Source organism: Candoia aspera, chromosome 3 (assembly GCF_035149785.1).
Source record: "Candoia aspera isolate rCanAsp1 chromosome 3, rCanAsp1.hap2, whole genome shotgun sequence".
Classification (NCBI taxonomy): domain Eukaryota; kingdom Metazoa; phylum Chordata; class Lepidosauria; order Squamata; family Boidae; genus Candoia; species Candoia aspera.
Window position 1 is genome coordinate 106,216,109 of NC_086155.1, and position 21,679 is coordinate 106,237,787.

Genomic DNA, 21,679 nt, shown 5'->3' on the forward strand with positions numbered 1-21,679 from the left:
ACTTCCTTTCAGCTCTAGCTCTAACAAGAAGTGAATATGTTTATATAAATTGGTATCAAGTGTGTTTAGTACAGTGAATTCATGAAGTAAAAATTATAAGCATATTCTATGAGCATTTGAATTAGTTGGTGAGGAACTTGCAAAAAGAAGGGAAGGGAAGGGAAGGGAAGGGAAGGGAAGGGAAGGGAAGGGAAGGGAAGGGAAGGGAAGGGAAGGGAAGGGAAGGGAAGAACAACAGCTACCCAGAGCTGTGCGGTTTGTAACATCCACAAACTTGATCAGCTCAAATTAAAAAAACACAAATCCCTGCATAGATCCTTGAGGACCTCCTTAGTTCATTCCCTCCATTGAGAATTGCCCATTTCTTGCTTTCTCCTTATTTTAACCAGTTAGTAATCCAGAAAATGACAAGTCCTCTTATCTCAATAACTGCTATGTTTAGTCAAGAACCTTTGAGCTTCTGAGGCAACATTTACCTTTGCAGAATCCACCCGGTTTTCTTCAGCAAGGCTTGCTGTGCTACATGCTTAATTGTTTTGTCTTTCATTATCATTTTTACCAATTTGCCTGGAAGAGACACTAAGCGGAACAACCTATGCTTTCCTGGGTTTCTCCAAATATAAAAATTGATGTCACATTACCTACCTTCTAGCTTTTAGCACTGACTCGATTTCGAGTAGTATGTTAATACTTTTAAAGAACTTATGGTCAGATGCCATCAGTATCCATTGATTTGTTTCTGTGTAGTTTCTCAAAATTTCCTAAAATATGTTATCTTGTCTCGATTCCTTAATTTCACCTCTTTTTTTGTTTGGCTCTTCTTTGTGCTGCTCATTAGGGCAGGCTTTCTATTTCCCAAAGGAAGCCTCAATTTTTACAGATTCTTGAGTAATGCCAAAGAATCATTCTAGCCTTTTGGTTGACCCTGTGTTATATTGTAGAATACATGCCAATTTTGCCTGTGTCATGTTCACTGTTTCAATGTATAGTATACATTGTAACGTTTCACATGCCATGGCGCTGATGCGCATTTCTGTTTGGGAGGGAGCTGCTGTGAAACCTTGTACCAAGCTCTGTATCTGTGTTCATTACAATGGAATGTGTTTGGGTTATGTTCTCTGTTCAAGGCCTTTTCCCACAGACCATCAGAAACCATTAGGAGCACCTGGGATTGTGAACTTGGGAAGATTCTACAGGGGGAGGGATCTCATTTACACTGAGGGTTTTTAGTTTGCATTTGGCGTGCTTTTATCATTCTCAGCTTTCTCTGTGATCCTGCATACTATTCTTTAATAAATCAGATATCTTTGAATTCCTGCTCATGAGTCTGGTAGTGTTTTAGAATAGGCAACCATTACAGCCTGTTAGAATGCCTCCAGCCATTTCCTTTCAGTGTTTCACCATTCATAGCAGCTGAGGACCATAGGCTGAAACTTAGAGGTCTCAAACCAACTCTTTCAGAAGCTCTCTGAGTTTACCCACCCTGGACTACCTTCCTGTTTAGTAGAGCTGCTTAGTAGCTGCTGATATCATCTGTTTTCCAAAAAGATGCCTTTACCTGGCATCTTCCCTGGAATCTCAGTGTGTGAGATGAAGCAAGTAGAAAGATTAAAAATATGAGCTGGAGGAAGAGGACAAGCTGCTTGCTTTTCAAGTTGAAGAGCAGGGAATGTTCCATGGCAGTCAATCCCAAATGCCCAGCATTTCCTGTGGAAAAGTATAAGTTCCAGAATATAGGAAGGTTGAAGTTCCTGACTACTTCCTGAACAGTTTTGAAAAGTCTTATCACAACTACAAGATGGAGCAAGGTCATAGACCATATTTAATTAGTTACCTGTTGTCAGTGGCCTGCAAAATTGCTTGGGGTGAAATGGATGACTATGCATTATTCAAGAACATGGTGAAGTCCAGGTTTGGACACTTGAAAGTGCTGGAAGGAACTTCACATCCCTTCCACAGAAGACACGTGATCCCTTTCAGACTTTTGTCCATAATGTAAAAGATCATATGATCCCTGACATGAACATGAAGCCAGGACATCTGAGTAAATCATTTATCTAGGATTTTTCTTTGTTATCCTTTTCCAGTTATCTGTTTTTTTTCCTGTAGGTTTCTGCATGTTGAACTGCTATTGGCCAGACTTATATTTACCTCTTCAGTGACAGTTTGGCTTCTGCCTGTCACTTTCTTTAATTCTATCTATTTGCCCTATGGATTTTCCAACCTCAGTGCAACTTCTAGGAGTCTTCTCTCTGAATCTTAAGGTCAGCAATTGGCTATATTAGGGCCCAAAAGTAAATTCTGATGAAGCAGATGCCTTGGGAACAGTTAGGCTGCAAATTGATTATGCATTAATTGTTAGGCTCTGAAAAACATAGTTCAGCTAGGAGAAGTCTAAGAGTTCATCTACTGTTCAACTTGCCACAACATATGCTGGTACATTAAGTTATGAAATTGGGCTATAATGCAGATCAAGAACCATTCAAGGGTGAAGGTTCTCCCTTCACCCTTGCATGAATAGACAAAGTGATTGCCTCACCTAGCCTCACTCAGGTGTTAGGAAATGCTTCTCATTTATTAGCTAGAAACATTTTTAAAATGTTTGCTAATACTTGCTGTACTCTACAGGAACCATGCACATCCATATTTTATCCACCCTTTTTTTCCAATCCAGAAATAGCTGATAAGATCTACAACCTCTTTAATGGCTACACTAGTGGAAAAGAGCAGCAAACAGCCTACAATACCTTACTGGACTTGGGCTCCCCAAGTCTTCACCGGGTCCTCTATCACTACAACCAGCACTATGAGAGCTTTGGGGAGTTCACTTGGCGCTGTGAGGATGAACTGGGACCTCGGTAAGATGTTCCTTCCTTCCCTCCCTCCAACTGTTTCAGCATATTTCTGAAGTTTGTACTGGAGTCTGGAGCAAGTAATTGCATTATTGTCAAAGTGAGTGCATTCAGATTTATGTTGATCTCATGTGCCATTCTAAGGAGACTTGGCTCATGTGCAGCATCACAGGCAAAAAAGGCTGTAGGAGACCATTTCCAAAGCACTACCAAGAGGACTGCACAGCAGCCCTGTGACCTCAGGTTGCCTAGCTATGAGGCAAATGATAATGAGATATTAAGCAGTTAGGACCATTCAAAAGAGACGATTTTACCAGTTCTTGCAGTCTCTAAAGGATCATGATAAAACTTAGAAATCAGATGTTGGGTCCTCTACTTCTAGGCAGGTCATCAGGCTTTGTGACTGCCAGGGCAAATCACTTGCAAATTCTTGCTCAACTAGGAGAGTGGATCACTGTTCCACTCTTTACAAACCTTTTTCTCTTTCAAACAATTACATAGTCCCTCCAGCTGGAGACAGACATTCCCTTCCTCCCCAGTGCTGTGAGAGAAAATCTTGTTCATGAAGCACATACCCATTGCACTTTTGCCTTTGGTCAAGCAGATTCACAGGTTTTTGTATTGCTTCAGTTAATTGAATTGTTGTGACACCAAAGAACTCAGTGTTTATGTTGCAGAAAATGAAATCTCAAAACAGATTTAAACTCTTTCAGGGTCAAACTCAGGGAGCAGGCAAGGATCTGAAACTGTATATCTCTTCCTGTTATTCTTTGCAAAATAAAGGTGATTGTTATGGAATTTCCCTCTCTGTAGCTCTTGCAACAATCTAGGATAAACTGGGTTTTGTTTCAGATGGAAATTTATCTCCACCCTTATTCTAAATGCAACTGGAGCAAAGACATGAATATAAATGAGCCCTAATCTACATATGGGGCTCATCTATGTAGCCACTTTGTCATGTTTTCCTCCAGAGTTGGGAGGAAACTATATTGGCATGAATCATGTGCCTCTGGAATTGGGCCTTGTTGTGCCACTGTTCATACAGCTCTAGCATGCAACCCTGTAACGGCAACAATTGGTGATCTTCCCAGCTGAAATTCCTATCCTGACCAATATCACCAAGTACAGGAAAAGGTGCCACCAACCACCCTACAAAATGTGTTTCTGGACAGTGCTTTTACTCCCTGGTGCTCTGCCTTCTTTTTGCCAAAGTATTGTCCCACCAGCCTATCAACCACTAGATGGCTGAAAAGTGCTAGAATTGTCTGTCTCTCTTGGCTGCCATCTAGCAGCTGGCTGGATTTGTGCAGTCCCGTGCAGCTACTGCATAAGTGTCATTGAAGAGCCAGAGTTCAAGCAAGAGCTTGGGTGTCCCCTCAGTATCTCTTGTCCATGATTCTCATCATAACTTATCTCTATCTGACATGTCATATCCAAACCCACTACCCTTCCATTGCTTCTTTTCTGCAGAAAAGCTGGGCTTATCCTCTCCCAGCTTGGGGATCTAAGTACCTGGTGCCACAGTCTTTTACAAGAGCCCAAAATCAGTCTTCAGCGTACAACACTCAAATTCCTTGCCTGCCGCTACAGTGAGATCAAGCCATATGGATTCAATTGGCTGGAGCTGAGTCGTGACCTGAAGAAAACTTGTGAGGAGCAGATGCTGAGTGTTCTTTACAATGACTATGGAGACAAAGACAACTGAGCAGGCTCATGGAAAGACATCAAAAGAACTTCCTCAGCATTGTGGAAGACAGGGAGTTTATAGGAGCAGGTTGTTGGGGTTTTTACATGGATATTCAAACACCAGATAGATCTCTAATGACAGTGTTGCTTAGACAGAGAGATCACGTTGTTTCTGTTGGCTTCGCTGATTTCACATGGTGCAAAGCTTTCCCACATTTGCAAGTGATGTGATATCTAGTGTGGTGGTGGTTATGGGAGATGTCCTCTTTGGAATGGGGGAATTGCTCTGCTCATTTTGCCAAGATGTTCCTTAGCCTTGTGTGTCAAGGTATCACTGCATGTGTGTGGTTCACCGAGAAAATACTCCTAGAACAGCAGCCTGTTCCACACACATACACCATTGACACAAGGACACACACAGACTCGCATGAAATAGAACAGAATAACCAAAGCTAACAAAATAAGGAATCTCTTTGGGGATCTAAACAAATCAGCAACAGGAAGAAGAATGAAAGCATGCTCAGAGGAAAGGATAAAATACATAGAATGAATTAACTAAGTATCTTCCAGAGAAAAATTCCTTTATGTGATGTCTGCCTCATCTCCTTTTATAGCAGCCATTCCTTTGTTATGTCACTCTTGAATACCTTGCTAGGGTAGCTGGAGCATCTCCCCTTGCAGTCCCCATTTGGATGTGCCTCACTGAGACACATTACAAGTTGATGAAAGATCACAAAGATGCCGAATGGCATATTCCACAACATAATTTAGGAGCTTCCATAGCTTCAAATGCGCCAGACAAAACTAAAATCAGAGCATCTGGTGTGTAACAAAACTCAATTTTGCCACTAGGAAATGCAAATAAAATAAAGTACAGAAGCTGAAATTATTTGATAGGGAAACCTATCATTTATATTTGAGCTATTAGATGCAAACTTTAAAACAAAATTTGGAATAACTTAACACACGGCCATTCAGCCTATACTAGTAGTTATTAAGACTTGGTTGCAAACAGTGCAATAACATGAAGTGGGAAGAAAGGCTGATTGTATATGGAGGGCAAGGTGGATGATCATCCATGGTTATAGGGTAGGAAGAGAGAAACTCTTCATTTTCTTTTAGAAGCAACTCATCTTATAGGGTTGCTGCATTTGGAACAAGGCTTTGCATTCTGGATTATGCAGTTTCAATCAGTTTCTGCACATTCAGCATTTAGTTACCGGGATATATAATTGGATATATAATATCCAAAATATATGAATATCTGGTAAAATTCTTTGCAGATGATACTGCTGAGCCAGAAAACAGTTGGCTGAGGGGGACTGTGATTTGCTGAAGAGCTTCACCTATGGTTGGCTGCGGTGGCCAAATGCTTCTCTCACCTCCTCAAGAGTCATTTAAAGCAGGCTTCTCTGCCATCCAAATGGTGGGGCATTGGGTATTGCTGAACATGCTCACAAAGGAGATGGTAACAGGAAGCCTTAGAGCCCAGACAGTGTCCAGTAGGATTAATATCCTTGCAGCATATCCAGTTATCCTAGTAACCTACCTGTCCAGTTCTAAGGGTTTCTTGTTGCCCTGTATATACTCTGCAAATATTCTGAGCCAAGAACTTCTCAGGGAAATTATGAGCTGGAGAAACCTTTATCGGCACCAGGTAATAATGATCTTCAGGAACATAGCTAGAATCAGTAAGATGAGGCATGGCTAAATTCAGCTCAGCAATTTTTCATTTGCCACTGGTAACGAAAGAAACCCCAAAAAATGAGAGCTCCAATCAAGTAAGCCAAGATTTCAGCACTAAAAAAGGCAACACACTCTTGTTATGGCTCTGATAGGAATGAGGGGACCTCAAACATCTGACAGCTTTGATTTCCCCTCATTCCATCAAAATCTAATGCTTCTTTCAAAATACTTGGAAACTTGGTAGTTATGTACATATATGTTCTACCAAACAATATTTGCCTGGTCCCAAGGATACTTTCAGATTTCAGGTGTCTGAATGTACTTCTACGATGTAACAAAGTCTACTCTGGAATACATTGCAGAACATGTTCTGAGAAAATCGTGCATTTTTAAAGCCTTCCTTATTAAATTGTTAGTTTATTAAAGGACCCTGGGATTAGAGGCAATTTTAGCAGGAAAAAAAAGGGATGTGCCTATTCCCTACTGCAGTGTATCTCAGCAACTTTAAGATGTGTGGACTTCAACTCCCAGAATTCCCAGCATGTTTAATATCTTAAAGTTGCTGAGATTGAGAAACACTGCCTTACTGTGCACCCATTTGTGGTTGTGACTTCCCACAGGTGCTCTTCATTAAAAACAACCAGTCATGGCATCTCTTTTTCAAGCTCATGTAGAAGCCTAAAAAATGTCTGGCTGATTTAATGAATAGTAGATAAATGCTGTGCTTGCATTAGATCCAAAGCATGGTTTCTTGACCATTTTCAAGTGTGCATAGCCCTCCTATCTAATTTGGCTCCATTTGTAGGGCTAGTGAGGTAGCAACATCCATGCTTAAGAGGAAATGTCGGTTTCCTCCTATGGAAAGTAATGCTGGGAGACTAGTCACTAAAAATCATCAGGAGGCAATCCTTTGCTTGCTTCTGTGGCTGCCATTCTGGATGCAAAGGGAGCATACTGAACCCATTACCTGCAGCCTAACAAAGACAGTAGTTGCCCTCTTTGCGCTACGCTGTCTTGTTGAGATGTACAATAAGCAAGGGAGGATAAAAACAAAAATTTAGCCCTTACAATATTCACTTTTTATATGTCAAAAATACTGGTAATGGGTCTCCTGCTGAATGCTCTCAATATAAGAACAAATAGCTTGTCCCTACTGAATATTTCAAATAGAGCTGTTTACACACTTAAAGAAGCCTTACTCAATGAGACATGTTTTAAATCACAATGTTTCTGATGAATAAAATTTTCTGATGGTTGCACAGGGGAAAGGGGATGGTGGTTTTTAGATGATGCAGATGCTTATTGCTTCATCCCACCAATGCATCTGGAGAGCGCTGAGTTGGGAAAGCAAATAAGCAAATAATCTGCTATACATGGTAACCCAAACCTGTGACTCATGTGCATGTAGAACTCTTTTAAATAGAAAAGCCTTTCCTCCTTCCAAACTCCATGTCTTGTACTTTTCTTTTGCCAGCGCTGCTTCCTTTTTGCATCCGCTATCCAAATCCTGGCTCCCAAAATGCTATAGCCATTTGGCTATACTGAGAAATATTTTCCTCTTAATTTGGCTCATATTTCAGTTTAGGATTTCCTTGCTGCAGAGTTCTTATCTTCTTTTCTGCATGCAGGTTCCATGTTTGAATTACTGGAATGTTTCCCTTGTTTTTATACATTCAGGCACACCCAGACACACAAATGCATATACTAATTTTGCAGGCACCGCTAGATTTCTACAGTAATGCACTACAATGTTGAAGTCACAATATTGTAAAAAAAATCTGCATTTTATTTAATAAGAATTTGAAAGTACTTTTAATGAAAACAAAAATTCAATCATGTTCTTTTGCAATTTTGCTTCACTCTGTTCTGGGTAGTAGTTTTGTTTTTGTTTTTTAATAGTGCCACTTGCTGCAGATTGTTCCAAGTCAAAGCAATTATGCTCAGTTATCCTATAAACAAGAGATCCTTGGCCTAACTTTGCCTTCTCTACCTGAGGAAAAAGGAGGAAGAAAGGCTCAGTGCTTTCTCAAACTATCATTCCAATTGACAGGTGTGGGCTTCACCAGCTTGGATATGTTGCTATATTTTGGAACCATATCCCTTAGCTTGGGCCACTGGACATGTATGAAAAAGTAAAGTAATTGCTACCTAAATAAATTGGGTATCTAAGAGGATTTCAGGAATCTTCCTGAATCTTGAAACTTCTGGACAAAAAGATTTTGTTCCCAATATTAATGTACTTACATGTTCTGGACAAGATTTTGTTCCAAATATTAATGTACTTATAATTACAGTGTTGTGAAATAAAGGGGACATTTAGGATACTGACCTACAAATGTAGAAATGCATTGGATTGTTCTGTTATTGAACCAGTTTTAAAAGCCCTTCATTTGGCCATATTTTTATTATTGTAGGATGAAAGGATAGAATCAAACTGAACTTTTCCTATTATTCTTTCAAGATTTTGTACTGTGTATTAGCATAGTTATCTTTTACTTGTTGTGTGGTCAATATGATCAGTTTCACACCCTCCCCAAATTTACTACAATTCCCACTTTTTTGATGCTTGAATTCTAACACACAGTTTTGCTACTCTTCAGTAATGGGTGCAGTTGGCAACAGTGTTTTGAAACAGCAGTATTATTGTTATTCTTTAAAAGATTTCAGAACAGTAATTGTTACACTCTGTAAAATTCAGATGACCATCTAACTGAATATTAAATGGCACTGTTAGTAATTTGTGAGATTGAGAAATTACAATGTCTGTTTATCTTTTCACACCAATTGATGTCATTTCCCTCTTCCCCCGCCCCCCCTAAAAAATTGTAGCTTCTTTTGCTTTGAAACTCTGCAACCTCATCTGAGCTTGCAAAGGGAAGTCTCTGCATTTTTTATATAGACCAGTTACTATTAGGAAGAAATGTGTACTCAGGAGTTTGAAATAATTCTCCACTTCCAAAACTTACCACCCATTTTGAGCTGTTGGGGGGTTATCCATGGTCAGAATTCAACCTCCACCCTCTTCTCTGCCTAATTTTGATCTCCTTTAGATTTCCTGCGAGGGGATCCTATGCTCTACCATTACTGAAATATACTTCTTTAAAGTAGTAAGTTAAATGTTTGACTGTGCTCAATTTTGGCTTCCCTTAAAATCAAGAATTTTAGCATTACATGGTCACTTTCCCCCCAATGTTACTATTTTACCTCCTTACTTCTTCCCCTTTGATTAGGATCAAATCAAGGATAGCTGATCTTCAACCCTCTGAAAGATAAATTTGTCGGTGAAATGTCAGACATTTTCTGGAAAGACCATGCTTGGCACAGATTGAATCTTAACAAATGGCAGGATTTAAGTTATTACTATACTTTTATGCCTCTTTGAAAGATCTGCAATTTACTTTTGGAAAGCAGCTGCATCTCCTCCTTAATTGGAGGCACCACCATACTGCTTTTATTTGTTCCTAAAATTACTTTCAGAGAGCCAGTTTGGCATCGTGGTTAAGGCATCAGGCTAGAAACCGGAAGGCTGTGAGTTCTAGTCCCGCCTTAGGCACAAAGCCAGCCGGGTGACCTTGGGCCAGTCATACTTTCTCAGCCTTAGGAAGAAGGCCATGGCAAACCACTTCCGAAAAACCTTGCCAAGGACACTGCAGGGACTTGTCCAGGCAGTCTCCAAGAATTGGACATGGTTGAACGGACAAAAATAGAAAAAGTTACTTTAATCCTGATGCTCTCTGCAGCATTGCCTAGTAAATTAATTTGGTTCTCTGAGCATGATTAGGTATTTTTAACCCACAGTGCACTCTTTCTCCCTTTCGCTTGCTTCTGTTCCTTTTGAACAAATGATTCTTTAAACTGCTGTATTCCAAGCATCAGGATCGGCTCTTTTATACTTGTTTGCCATTCTGTACTTAGACCTCAAGTGCATCTTGTTTCCCATACTCTGGGGATCAGTATATAGACAATGAAGGCTATGTACATTATGAACCAATGTACTGATTTTTTCTTTGAGTGGTTTAAGAAGCCCCATTTCAGCAACACTTTCACTTTCTACAGTACACAAGTGTTTATCTGAGTCCTTCAGAGTTTCCATTTCCATCCCTCACTGGATTCGGTTTAAATTGCCCTCCCAATCCATCTTACCAGGCTTTGGCCAAATACATTTTTAATGTGAAGTGCTCCCCATCTGGTACCAGTAATTCCCCCTTTTGATAACTCAGACCATCAGTCCAGAGACCAAGTCTCTCCTATCCATATAATTTGCATAGCAGTCTCTCAATTTGCGCTCTTCTTCTCTCCCTTTCGGGTCCTCTTCCACGGACAGATTAGAATGCCATCCAGCCCCCAGGGCTTTGGGTTTCTTTCTGAAATGGCTGCTGTAATAAAGCTTATCTCTCTATCTATCTTCCTAGGATTTTCAAAATCTGGTTGACATTATTCTAATTGCTCTTTGGAGCACCATTTGTCTTTGTATCTATCATCAGGAACAGAAAAATGTTAGTGTGTTAATAAGTCTCAAAAGCTTGCTCTCTCTGGTTTCACGTCCTTGATACTTGCAGACAGAATGCTCCTTGAGCCAACCGTTCTGGTCCACAGAGCTTAACTTCAGTGCCTTCTAATACCAAATCACCAATTACCAAGACTTCAGATATGGCATAATTGCTTCCTTTCTGCCCTTTAGGGATCCAGCCTCCTGTCTACCATTCTGCAGTCCCTCTTCTTCCTCCAAAGGTTCAGAGCCTTTTTCATCTGAAAGTGCCTGAAAACTCTCTCTTGAGTTCCAACAGAACAGAATATCTTCTACATCTCTTGCTTCTGGATCTCACTATCGTGCATTGAGCTTGCTCCTCTGTCTGTCTGTCTGTCTGTCTGTCTTGGGGAGAGTTGCTTCCACTGTCTAGGGCCTCCTTTCTTTAAGCTGATAAATCCTTGTCCTGTCCCAGCAGAAGTAGCCACTTGCTGTTTCTAACTCTTTCTTCAAAAACTGCTATAAGTTAGCATTTGCTGCAAATATGTGTCAGGTTTTAAGGCAAGAAAACAAACATGCTGCAAGCAATTGCAGACCCTGGTCCATTCATCTTCAACTTTTATTTTTAGAGCACCAAAGAAGGCTTTTCTTTATTCTTGTGTATTTTACAGGACTCTACCTTAGCCAATAACCAACTATTGATATAAGGGGGAAAATTGTTAAGAACTCCCCCTTCAACTCCCCTGCCAAACTTCTGTTAGTTCAAACTCTGTGAGCTGCTTTATATTTCTCTTACAATTTCTGCATATTCAGCAGGAAGCAGCCACCCCTTCATCCTCAGCAGCTCCCCAGACACACTCCTTGTAATCAGCAGCTCTTCAGGGTATTATTTTTCACCTCACAGCTCAGTACACAGTCCCTCAGCATTTCTTCTCCTCCTGGCAAAGGTGTTATGAGAAGTGTCGTGGTGGTGGTCTGAAGGAATGGAGATAAATGGTGATAATGCCTTTACCCGGAAGAGAACACTCCCAGGATCAAAAAACAGCTAAGCTCTAGCACATTTTAAAGATGCCAATGCAAGGGCATGAAATGACTGGGTAGATCACCACCTGGAGAATCAGGTACAGATGTAGCCTGTTTTTCTCTTTTAGCTTTGGTGAAGATTCTAGAATGGTGATACTGACTCCATAGGACATAAATAGGTTTGCAATGTGATGCTTTTAGAAATTAAGCCAGCGTGATTAGATTACCTCAATATGTTACGCTCCTTGAAATAAGCAGGTATCAAGCAGCCTCCTGTATAACATATGTACAATTTTCTCAACCAACAGGAGAAAGTAAGTAAACATTTGAATTACAACTGATGGGAAAATCACAATTTCAGGTCCCATAGTCCTGAATTGCTGTTAAGTATTAAGACTGAACACACCTAACAACAAGGTGCCATCTACAATCCTAATGTAAACATTGGGCTCGTAGCACTGACCTTATCAGAATTGTAATGTTCACAAGGTGGCATCGAGTGCTGGTTATAGTTGTGATTAGTCCAAGGCATTGGTAGATCTCCAAGTTGTTCATGCTGTAATTTGCAGCTACCCTTCCCAGGGTCTTTTGGGCAACAGCTACAACATCCATGGGGCAGGTCATCCACTACAAATTTATGGTATGGTGTGTTGTAGGGTAGGGTAAGCATGCACTTTAGAAAGGCACTCTTATCGCTGCACAAGGCAAATTGTGAAAACATGGATAGAGAAGGATTCTGGCTAAGCCCGGTATTCCCACAGCGATCCTAACAGGACAAATAGCACATCTCGACAGCATGTGTAACGTTGGGCTTCAGCGTCTGAGGGTCATTTAATATTGCACCATTTCCAGCAAAATTCTTTATCTGGTATTAAGCATTAAAGTGAAAAGAGGAGAAAGAAATATTATACGCTGTATGATTTTGTCTGTGTGTAATGGAGCATGATATCAGTCTGGGCATTGTAAATGAACATTTGATTTTGGGCTGACTATTTAAGGCAGCTTCTTTGCATTATTCTGGGCTTTTCTTCCTTGGTTCTTGCTGGGAACAAATTTATCTCCCCATGTGAAACTCCATACTTTGGATCTCCAAGAACTTCCATATGTTAATTCCAAGGCACTGAAATGCAAGTCAGCAACTGAACTATTTCTTTCGCTAGCAAAGGCAAGTCTGCAGCCCAGCAGGTTTATATTTAGCTTCAGGGACAACATATTGATATGTATAAATTCTTTTTCACCAGATTACTGTCCCAGAGAAGTCATGCTGAGATGGATTTTCTTTCTTGGAAATACTGTTCATTTCACATCAGAGATAAGAATATGGAGAAAGACACAGATGGATCAGTAGATTATTTAATTTTATAGATTTTTATAAAAAATAATTATCAAATACAAAACAAAAAATAGCAGCAGCCTTGACTGTGAATAAAGCTGTCCTTCCAAAAAGGGACATGATGTGCCATGTAGCTAAATGCAATCTCATATTCCCATACTGTAAAAACGAGTGATTCACTAAAATGACCACAACAGATATCTTTAATCAGCTCTAGTGGAGGAATGTAATAATCTTCATTCCCAATGCTATATTCACAGAAGTACAACTCTTCAGCACTTAACTTGAGAAAATTAGCTAGTTTAATGGTGTTTTAAGCAAATGGGGAAACCACCCAGTCAGTGGGTGAAAGGCTGCCAATCAGTGAAATTTACACATTTGATTGCTGTAAGGCTTGGAGCTGAATTTCAGAAACTCAGGAAGTATCATATGACGTGACTGAGTGTGAAAGACACAGCAGCTGGGAGTACAGATTGTATCTTCCCCCAAATAACAGAAAACACAACCAAGTTCTTGTGACCAATCCTTAAGAGTGTCTCTACCACTACGGGTTAAACTAGAGTAATGCTTAACAGGCACCAAGACGATCTTTGCACTTGTTCGTTATTGGGCAGCCCCCAGTGTTTCCTAAAAGACCGCTTCGGATGGCTAGGGAATCATCTAGAACAGCATGACAAGCAGCATGCATAGGGAAGAGGAGACTAAGCCTTCCTCTGGATTCACCCCCATAGTATCTTCTTCTGTTGTGCCAACACATTAAAAGCAAACAGGCGTTGCTTTTCCTTCTGTTCCCATTACAAGGATTAGAAAACATTACGTGCTGATGTAGAGACAATCTTGTTTCTCAGGACAATTTTGAGTGAGACACAAAAGTCAATAAAAAGGGTTGTGCTGCTGTGGAAATCACCATCCCACTCAATTAAGTTTCACCCTCTGGAAAGAATACAAATATATTCCTAAAAATATTCGCTTTATCCATACATAACCAATAAATGAAGACATACCTCCTTAAAATTTTAATCTGAAAAATGTATATTCCTTTTTTCTTTTTTTTAAAAAAAGGACATAAAAGCCTGATTTGGGGAAGGGGGTGGGAAATTCCCCAATTAAAAATGTGTGCTGTGGTGGCCAAGCTCCAGTGCACATACCACAAACAAATGGTGACATGTTTTTGTAGTCCTAGAAGGTCTACAGATCTTGCTGGACTAGCCCTCAATGCTTCTCTGCCTCTTAAACAGCTTTCTACCTATGTCTCCCTTTATATATGTACTGATTTTAATCCATATTAGTGAACACAAATCCAGGCAGTAGAACTGATTCCACATTAGCCAACAGTGCAATTACCTTTCAAATACCTGTTTCTACTTAGATACAGTATATGAATTTCTGGGTCAAATAAGAGATGACATAAATTGATGAATTTCTTAAATTAACACTGACTCCAGCTGCAGATAACTTTGAGCAGTTTCTCTCCCTGTTTGAGTCCCCAAATGTAGTGTGCTTGGATAAGGCAACTGTTGGCTTATCCAGGCAGAGAAGTAGCAAGTCCTAGCATCACTCCTGCTTTGTATGTGCATGCTCTACCCATTTTGCACACCCCCCCCAATTTGCTTGTGAACCCTAACAGAAGGTCACAAGCCACATATAACTTTCTGGGTGGTGAACTATCTCAGTGTGTTCAGATCCTTTAACCCATTAAACTATGTTAAGTAAATAGTATTCTTCTGGATTTTTAAAGTATCATACTGGGGTTAATAGGAATACAAAATAATTGCACTATGGATCCTCCTGGGTATGCATTTTGCACCCAGCAGATCCACAGCAATACTAACAATCTTCATATGCTAAGTCCATCTAGCATTCAAACTTCTTCAAAAATTGAAGATGGGCCAGAAAGAAATTAGCTTACCCTATTATCTCTACAAATGTCATGGCCATCCTCAGATGAAGAGGACCAAAATGAGGGAATTAAGGTATCAGACTCAAGGGATGCATGATAAATTTTGCTATGGATTTTTAAATTTAAAATATGTTTTTTTTAAAAAATCACGAAAATTACCCCACTAGAATTCTGCATCATGAAGTAGATTATTACATGTCCTGGACAGTATCTGATCTACGCATGCCTAGTGATGCCTATCAGTAGTGATTATTCAGAAAGCTTTCAACAAGTTGTCTTTCTGGATTTAAATAGATAAAACATGGATTGGGAAAGTAGGTTAGTCACTGATACACTAATTGTTAAGAACTGCTTTTTGTTTTGTTTTGTTTTTTATATATTGTGATGTTATAGTAAAGATAGCTGAACTTCTGATTTCTGAGTTTTGATGTCAAGTTTCCTTTATAGGCATTATATACATCTTGAGTTTGAAGGAAGATGTGGAGGCATACATTAAATACCCATGATGTGGCCAGTATATACAATGAGCAGAATCAAGTGGTAACACTTTTCCTGAATTGTATCTCTTCAGGATGTTATTCCCTGAAGACATACAATCTTTGTACACCAAAGTACAAAGTTGGCTAAAAGAGAATTAGTAAACAACTCTGTCTTTTATCCTTTCCTTTTCTGACTTGCAAGAAGAGGAACTACAAGTTCTGTTTGAAAAGTATTGACAGGCAGATGCCTCTCCAAACAGTATGAATGGAAATGGACATAAAAAGAAGATGTGGAAGCTGGTGGAAACCAAGAGAAAAGAATTACATTACAGAGTGCCACAAAAGTGTGTGGAGTTATGCTAATGGAAATTATGAAAAAGAATGCTAAATGAAGAAGTGAGAAAGGCAAACAAAAAACACATAAAAGAATTTATGCTGCAAAAAAATTGGATGAAAAATACTGTATAATATGTGTATAGGGGGAAAAAAAGAGCAAGGAATAGTAAAATTAAAAGAGGCAGAATAAACACAGAGCAATTTTGGGCTGAAGCTGAAGCAAAAGCTGGAAGGGCTAGAGATATTTGTAGGAGAATGACAGTGATATCTTGGAGAATAGAAATGAAATTAATACTATAAATGTCAGTGTCCAGACCTCTGGGGGAGGTATGGCAAACTGAAGATGGCTCTGTGAAAGTGCAGCTGACAACTGTGGCAAAGACCAAGGAACCGGTGAGTAGACCGGTTCCTCGGAACCTCTCCAGATAAGGAGACAATGGGAGATCACCCACATCTGCTCCAGTTGGCTGGTCCTCATGAGGAGAGACCATAGGACAGCGGTTTTCTGCAGGTTTGAGCACCAGGAGACAAAAGAAGTAGTCATCTTCCTCGCAACTGCGGTGGAGACTTTTAAAAGACAGTAAGTTCACAAACCTCACTTTGTAATCACTCAGAAATTGCTCATTAACTACTTTCAAGCTATTAGAGACCTTTGGAGCAACAAGTTTGAAAATGCCGGGTGGGTCTGCTTTCAATCCTGGATGAAAGAAAAATTTAATCATAAGCTTAAGAATTTAAAGAATCTGAAATAAACAGCAATCAGCTTAGTAAGATTTTGTTATAAACAGACCAAGGATCCAGATAAAATTTGAATATTGAAACTATTACAATAAGATTTTGGAATTAATTATAAAGAACAAATAGCTTCTCATGGGAAATAGATTCTGTTCTGGTTTGCACAAGACAAAACGAAGATAAGCAATTTCATGATTTAAAAAACTGGGAACTAAAGTTTTTTAGGTAATTTACAAGCCTGTAAAATGTTGTAAAGCATTAGAACAATGAAAATGCTAAAGGAGACTTTTGAAGAATGGAATCAAAAAATAGTAGCCTCAATATCAACGATGTTAGTAACAACATCTGTTTCTATGGATAGATTATGTCCAAAAGATGTTACTGAAGAAATGTCAGATGTAGAAGATAAAGATGGTATCGAAAGTGGATTTACAACTGACAGGCCAAGAGAATGACTTAGAAAAGGATGTTTCACTTGATCTACAAAAGAAACTGGCTGAGGTTTAAAATTTCAAAGGGAAATACAAATGACAAACCAAGAGAGTGACCTGGATAATTTTTTCCTACTGGATTTACAAAAGAGGCTTGTTAAAGCCTTGAAGAACTCTGTACGACAGGACAAGAAGAAATGAAGAGAAATCAAATCCTATGACAATATTTCAATGAACTAAAGACTAAGACTATTAGAAGTCAAAGGAAGGAATATAAAGTTTGTTTATCTGTTCAAGGTTAAAACAAGGTATGTTGTTACTTCTGGTAACCCTTTATGGACTTTCTGCTGACACCAGGACTGAAAAGATGGTGTTTTATGGATTTATTTATAGATAAAAGATGGGGTATGGGATGAAGAGATAAATGTATCCTTAGAGGGGGTGAAGAGTTACTAAATTGGTTTATACCTGTTGTGATGAAGGTTGGAAGTCATTTCTTTATTTTTTTTTTCTCTTTCTTTATACTTATTTTTTCTTTTTCTTCCTTCCTTCTCTTTTTTTCTTGCACTTTTTACTCCTTCCTATTCGCTTTTCTTTAAGTTTAGTTTGTATTAGATTTTATTATTATAATCAAAATTCTTAATAAAAATTATATATATATAAATACTATAAATACTAGTGTCCAAGGGGGGGAAATGATGAAAGGTAAAGGTAAAGGTTTCCCTTGACGTAAAGTCCAGTCGAGTCCGACTCTAGGGGGCGGTGCTCATCTCCGTTTCAAAGCCTTGGAGCCGGCGTTGTCCATAGGACATTTCCGGGTCATGTGGCCAGCATGACTCACGGAACGCCGTTACCTTCCCGCCGAAGCGGTACCAATTAATCTACTCACATTTGCATGTTTTCGAACTGCTTGGTGTGCAGAAATGATGAAAAGGCTATCATAAATACTCTAAGAATGTTGAGAAATGGTAAAATTGCAGGTGTAGATCATATAAATCTTAAAATATAAATGTAGTTTGCTTGCAGAATGTCTGCCTCATTTAATGGGAAGGTTGCATCTGAGTCTGATAATTGGAAGAATGTTGTTAATATTCCTCTTCAAGGAAAGATGGCAAGATTGAATAACACACTGTAATGGGATTAGTTTGTTAAGTGTACTTGGGAACATGTTTGGTAGAATTCTAATTGAAAGGCTAGGAGACACAACAACAAGCAATCCAGCTTTATGACAGGCAAGGGGCAAGTAACCAGTTTTTAGCTTCTTAGGAAGTCACTAAGAAATGTATGAATATGAAACATAAACTACATTATACATTCGCTGATTTAGAGAAAGTATATAATAAAGTAAATAAATTTGAATTACGGATGTTTTGAATGAATATAGAGTTGGAAGTTGATTGCTTTCAACTTTCAAACCACCCAGAGTCCCTCCTTGTGGGGGGAGATGGGCGGTGATAAAATTTGATAAATAAAATAAATTGCTGAATGTGGTAAGAGTGGTGATGGAAGTAAAGCATGTGTGAGAATAAACAGAGGGTGGTGTCTCATTGATTGTTTAATCTGTTTATGGATAACTGTATAAGGAATCCTTGATGTGTGTTGGTTGGCAATAAGTGAAAGATTTGCAGCAAATGTTAGATGGGTAGGCTGACAGAATGAATAGTATGAATTTAAAAATCAATGTATCAAAGATCAAGGTAGTTGTGTTTGGAGCATGTCTGTTACTCATACATAAATGCTAAAAAAACTAGAGGAAGTAAACGGGTTTTTGTATCTCCCTATAATGTTTACTAAAGATGGGAAAATGGATAGAGAAATTTTAAGAGACGAAAATGCTAGGCAAAAGGTAATGGGTAGTATTTGGTCTGTTGTGCGGAATGAATGCTTGTCAAATGCAAAAGTGGTTTTGTTTAGCAGTATGCTTCTTTCTTACAAAGCAGTGAGAGTTCAGAGAAACCTCCAAGTAAAAGTAAGCAGAACATAGCTTGAGTGGGATGCTTTAGAAATGTCTGTGTAAAGAGACAGAGTCAGGACTGAATGGATGCTGAATAAACATTGACTGACTCAATACATTGAAGTGGTCTTATAAAGAGAACAAGGATTTAATTGCAAAATAAATACATGAAGAAAGGGTGTGAATGAGTTAAAAGGAAGGGGAAGGTGGAGAAAAGTTGGATGGAGCAGATGAAATCCTCTAGAAGAGAGAGGTGAGAAGTTGAAAAAACCAACTAGTATAAAGCGGTGTATGACATAGTAGAAGTAAGGATGATTTGGAAGGGTAGAAATGCATGGAGAGGGATAGTAAATGGGGCGGGTTTAAAATACACTGAGCTATAATTACTTTTCTTTTATCTCATGCCTACCATTTCTTTAGCTTACTACTTGTTACTCCATTTCTGTGCTTTACGTAATGCTGCTTAGGAAATAGAGGGATGGGTGTTTATGGATGCCCAGTAAAAAAGCAGGCATGGTTTCTATGTGCTAGGAGGGCAGGCAGCTGGTGACCAAAAGAGCATCCCCACACATGACTTCAATTCTGCAGCCCAGTGTGATAGAATTTAGGAAAAAAGCATTTACTGCTTAATTTGGATGTTTATAAGCTACCTCTTGGAATTTTCTGGATTTCGGGGAATGCTCATTACATGACCCCGCATTTCTAACGTAGGGTATTTCACAGCAGCATGTTTTAGCTTACTAAACAGCAAATAAAAATATTAAATAGATTTGTAATAAAATTATGTTTAAATATTTGCAGACAGATCACATTTCCCTCCCCGCTTTGCTAAATCAAGCTCTAGAGGGGAGCATACTGATAAACGTCAGAGCAAAGACACAGTTTGGGTGGCAAACCATTGATGCAGCAATGCAAGGAAGGTAGCGTCGAGACTTGGTTTAGATCCAGTTTGCCAGTAGAGCTGACAACACCAAATTGGGTTTCAGTTCGGATGGAAAACAAGTTGACCAAAGGTAGTAAGGGTATTCATTTCCTTGCTCGCTCGCTCGCTCTCCATTCCTTCTCTCTACCTCTTTCCTCATAATTTCCTTTCTCCTTTATGCACTTACACATCAAGTGCAGGACCTTGCTGACCAGACTTCTCCTGAATCCTTCTCTTAAGCCTTTGCTGTTCTCTTGTTTATTCTCTCCTCCAAGCCTTCATAATTTCCTCCAATTTGAGCCTTGGCAGCACAATGTGTCCTGGCGGCTGCTGCTGCTGCTGCTGCTGCTGCTGCTATTGATTTTCTTCTGCTGCTGGATCCCGGCAGGTGCACTCATCCTGATCACAGCCATTAGGAAACAGAACAACCTAAAGGATTTGAAGAACAGTGGCATTTAGGGAATGGAGGCCTAACTCACTGAAAGCATCTCAGCTCATATGCATTGGTGGTACATACTAGAACTATTTATCAGTCATTCATCCCCCAAATTATCCAAGATGATACCCAATATCTTACAGAGAGCAGGAACCTAAGAGCAAGAAAAAAAAAGTACTGATATATCTGAAATGTAATAAAATCAAATCAGTTTCCACCTGCAATGCTGGCTTAAGATAGTTTCATTCCTTTATTCATCAGCAGAAACTAATTTTTGATCTGCTTACAGGTTCTGCTCAATGTGGGAGGCCTAACAAGATATACTTGCTAAAAAGCATGATAGTTCTCTCTGTTATCCACTAAAGCAACCTTTTTTTCCCCAGGCTTCCACTCAACCTGAATCTGATTTAAGAGTTGCATTATGACAAAGAAGTTGCTTTAATGATCAGCAGAGAAATGCCATGTGCAAGGGCAGGGCCGCAACTAGGGTCTGTGTCACCCAGGGCAAACCTGGATTCCATGCCCATGTTGGTACCCCCCAACGCTCATTTTGGCACTCCCCCAGCGTGGCGCCTGGGGCACATGCCCTGCTTGCCCACCCACCCCCAGTTGCGGCCCTGTGCAAGGGCTGAAGTAGTTCCCTCAACTCTCCTTTAGAAAAGCTTTCGAAACATGCTTTTTCAAACAGGCCAGAAGCCCTGCCAATTTGTGATCCTGCTTGACTGATGATGATGATGATGATGATGGTTGAAATTTTCTTTTTTGCATATTTCCTCAGTGCATTGGTATTTCTCTCTTTGTGTGTTTTGATTCTGATTTTTATTCTGTGCACCACCTTGCATCTTCTTGATTTGGTGGCTTTTTAAATCTAGTGAAGCATGCACAGTCCTTCTGTTCTGCCAAGCACTGATGAAATCTGTAACACACTTCATGAAGCACTTCTCATAGGATGAAACACACCAGTATGATAAATGTTCTCAGAAAAGGTAATCTGTATATACCTGGAGCTCCATTTGTCTTCATCCACAGCCTTATATGAAATGGGAGTTCATTCGAACAGTATTTGAAAGAGCTGCACTTAAAAAAAGATCTAGAGTATCACAAGAAGTAGTTAAGGGAAAGCCAGAACACTTTTGTGGGCTGGTATCTTTGTGTTGCCCCAATAGTCAGTATTTTCTTTCTGGAGAGTTCCCTGCCCTTGCTGTATGTGTCGTATGACTTGAAAAAGACACCCTGTGAATTCTGCCTATACTTTCCACACTAACAGTCAGCTTCTTCAGGACCATTGTTTGAGCATCCTTGTACATTTGAGAGGATTTCTTTGGCAAATGACACAAATCTCCTCTTTCTGGTACTATTGTGTCACATCAAGTACAACATTTATAAAGGAAGGATCTTGCCATGACTGTTTAAAAAACAAACAAATTTAACAAAAACC

General features: G+C 39.4%; 2 protein-coding genes across 2 annotated transcripts in view; one reads left to right on the plus strand and one right to left on the minus strand.

Annotated features, from left to right (window-relative positions):
* ASTN1 (astrotactin 1) overlaps nt 1-6,681 on the plus strand; it is a 252,732-nt gene extending 246,051 nt beyond the window's left edge. The window contains exons 22-23 of the mRNA XM_063299889.1: nt 2,675-2,858; nt 4,323-6,681. Of these exons, the coding sequence (XP_063155959.1) occupies nt 2,675-2,858; nt 4,323-4,557 (419 nt within the window). The 3' untranslated portion in view covers nt 4,558-6,681. The remainder of the gene's footprint in view (nt 1-2,674; nt 2,859-4,322) is intronic.
* Nucleotides 6,682-20,149: 13,468 nt separating this feature from the next.
* The window catches only part of PAPPA2 (pappalysin 2), a 159,976-nt gene continuing 158,446 nt past the window's right edge, over nt 20,150-21,679 (minus strand). The window contains exon 22 of the mRNA XM_063298487.1: nt 20,150-20,234. Within this exon, the coding sequence (XP_063154557.1) occupies nt 20,160-20,234 (75 nt within the window). The 3' untranslated portion in view covers nt 20,150-20,159. The remainder of the gene's footprint in view (nt 20,235-21,679) is intronic.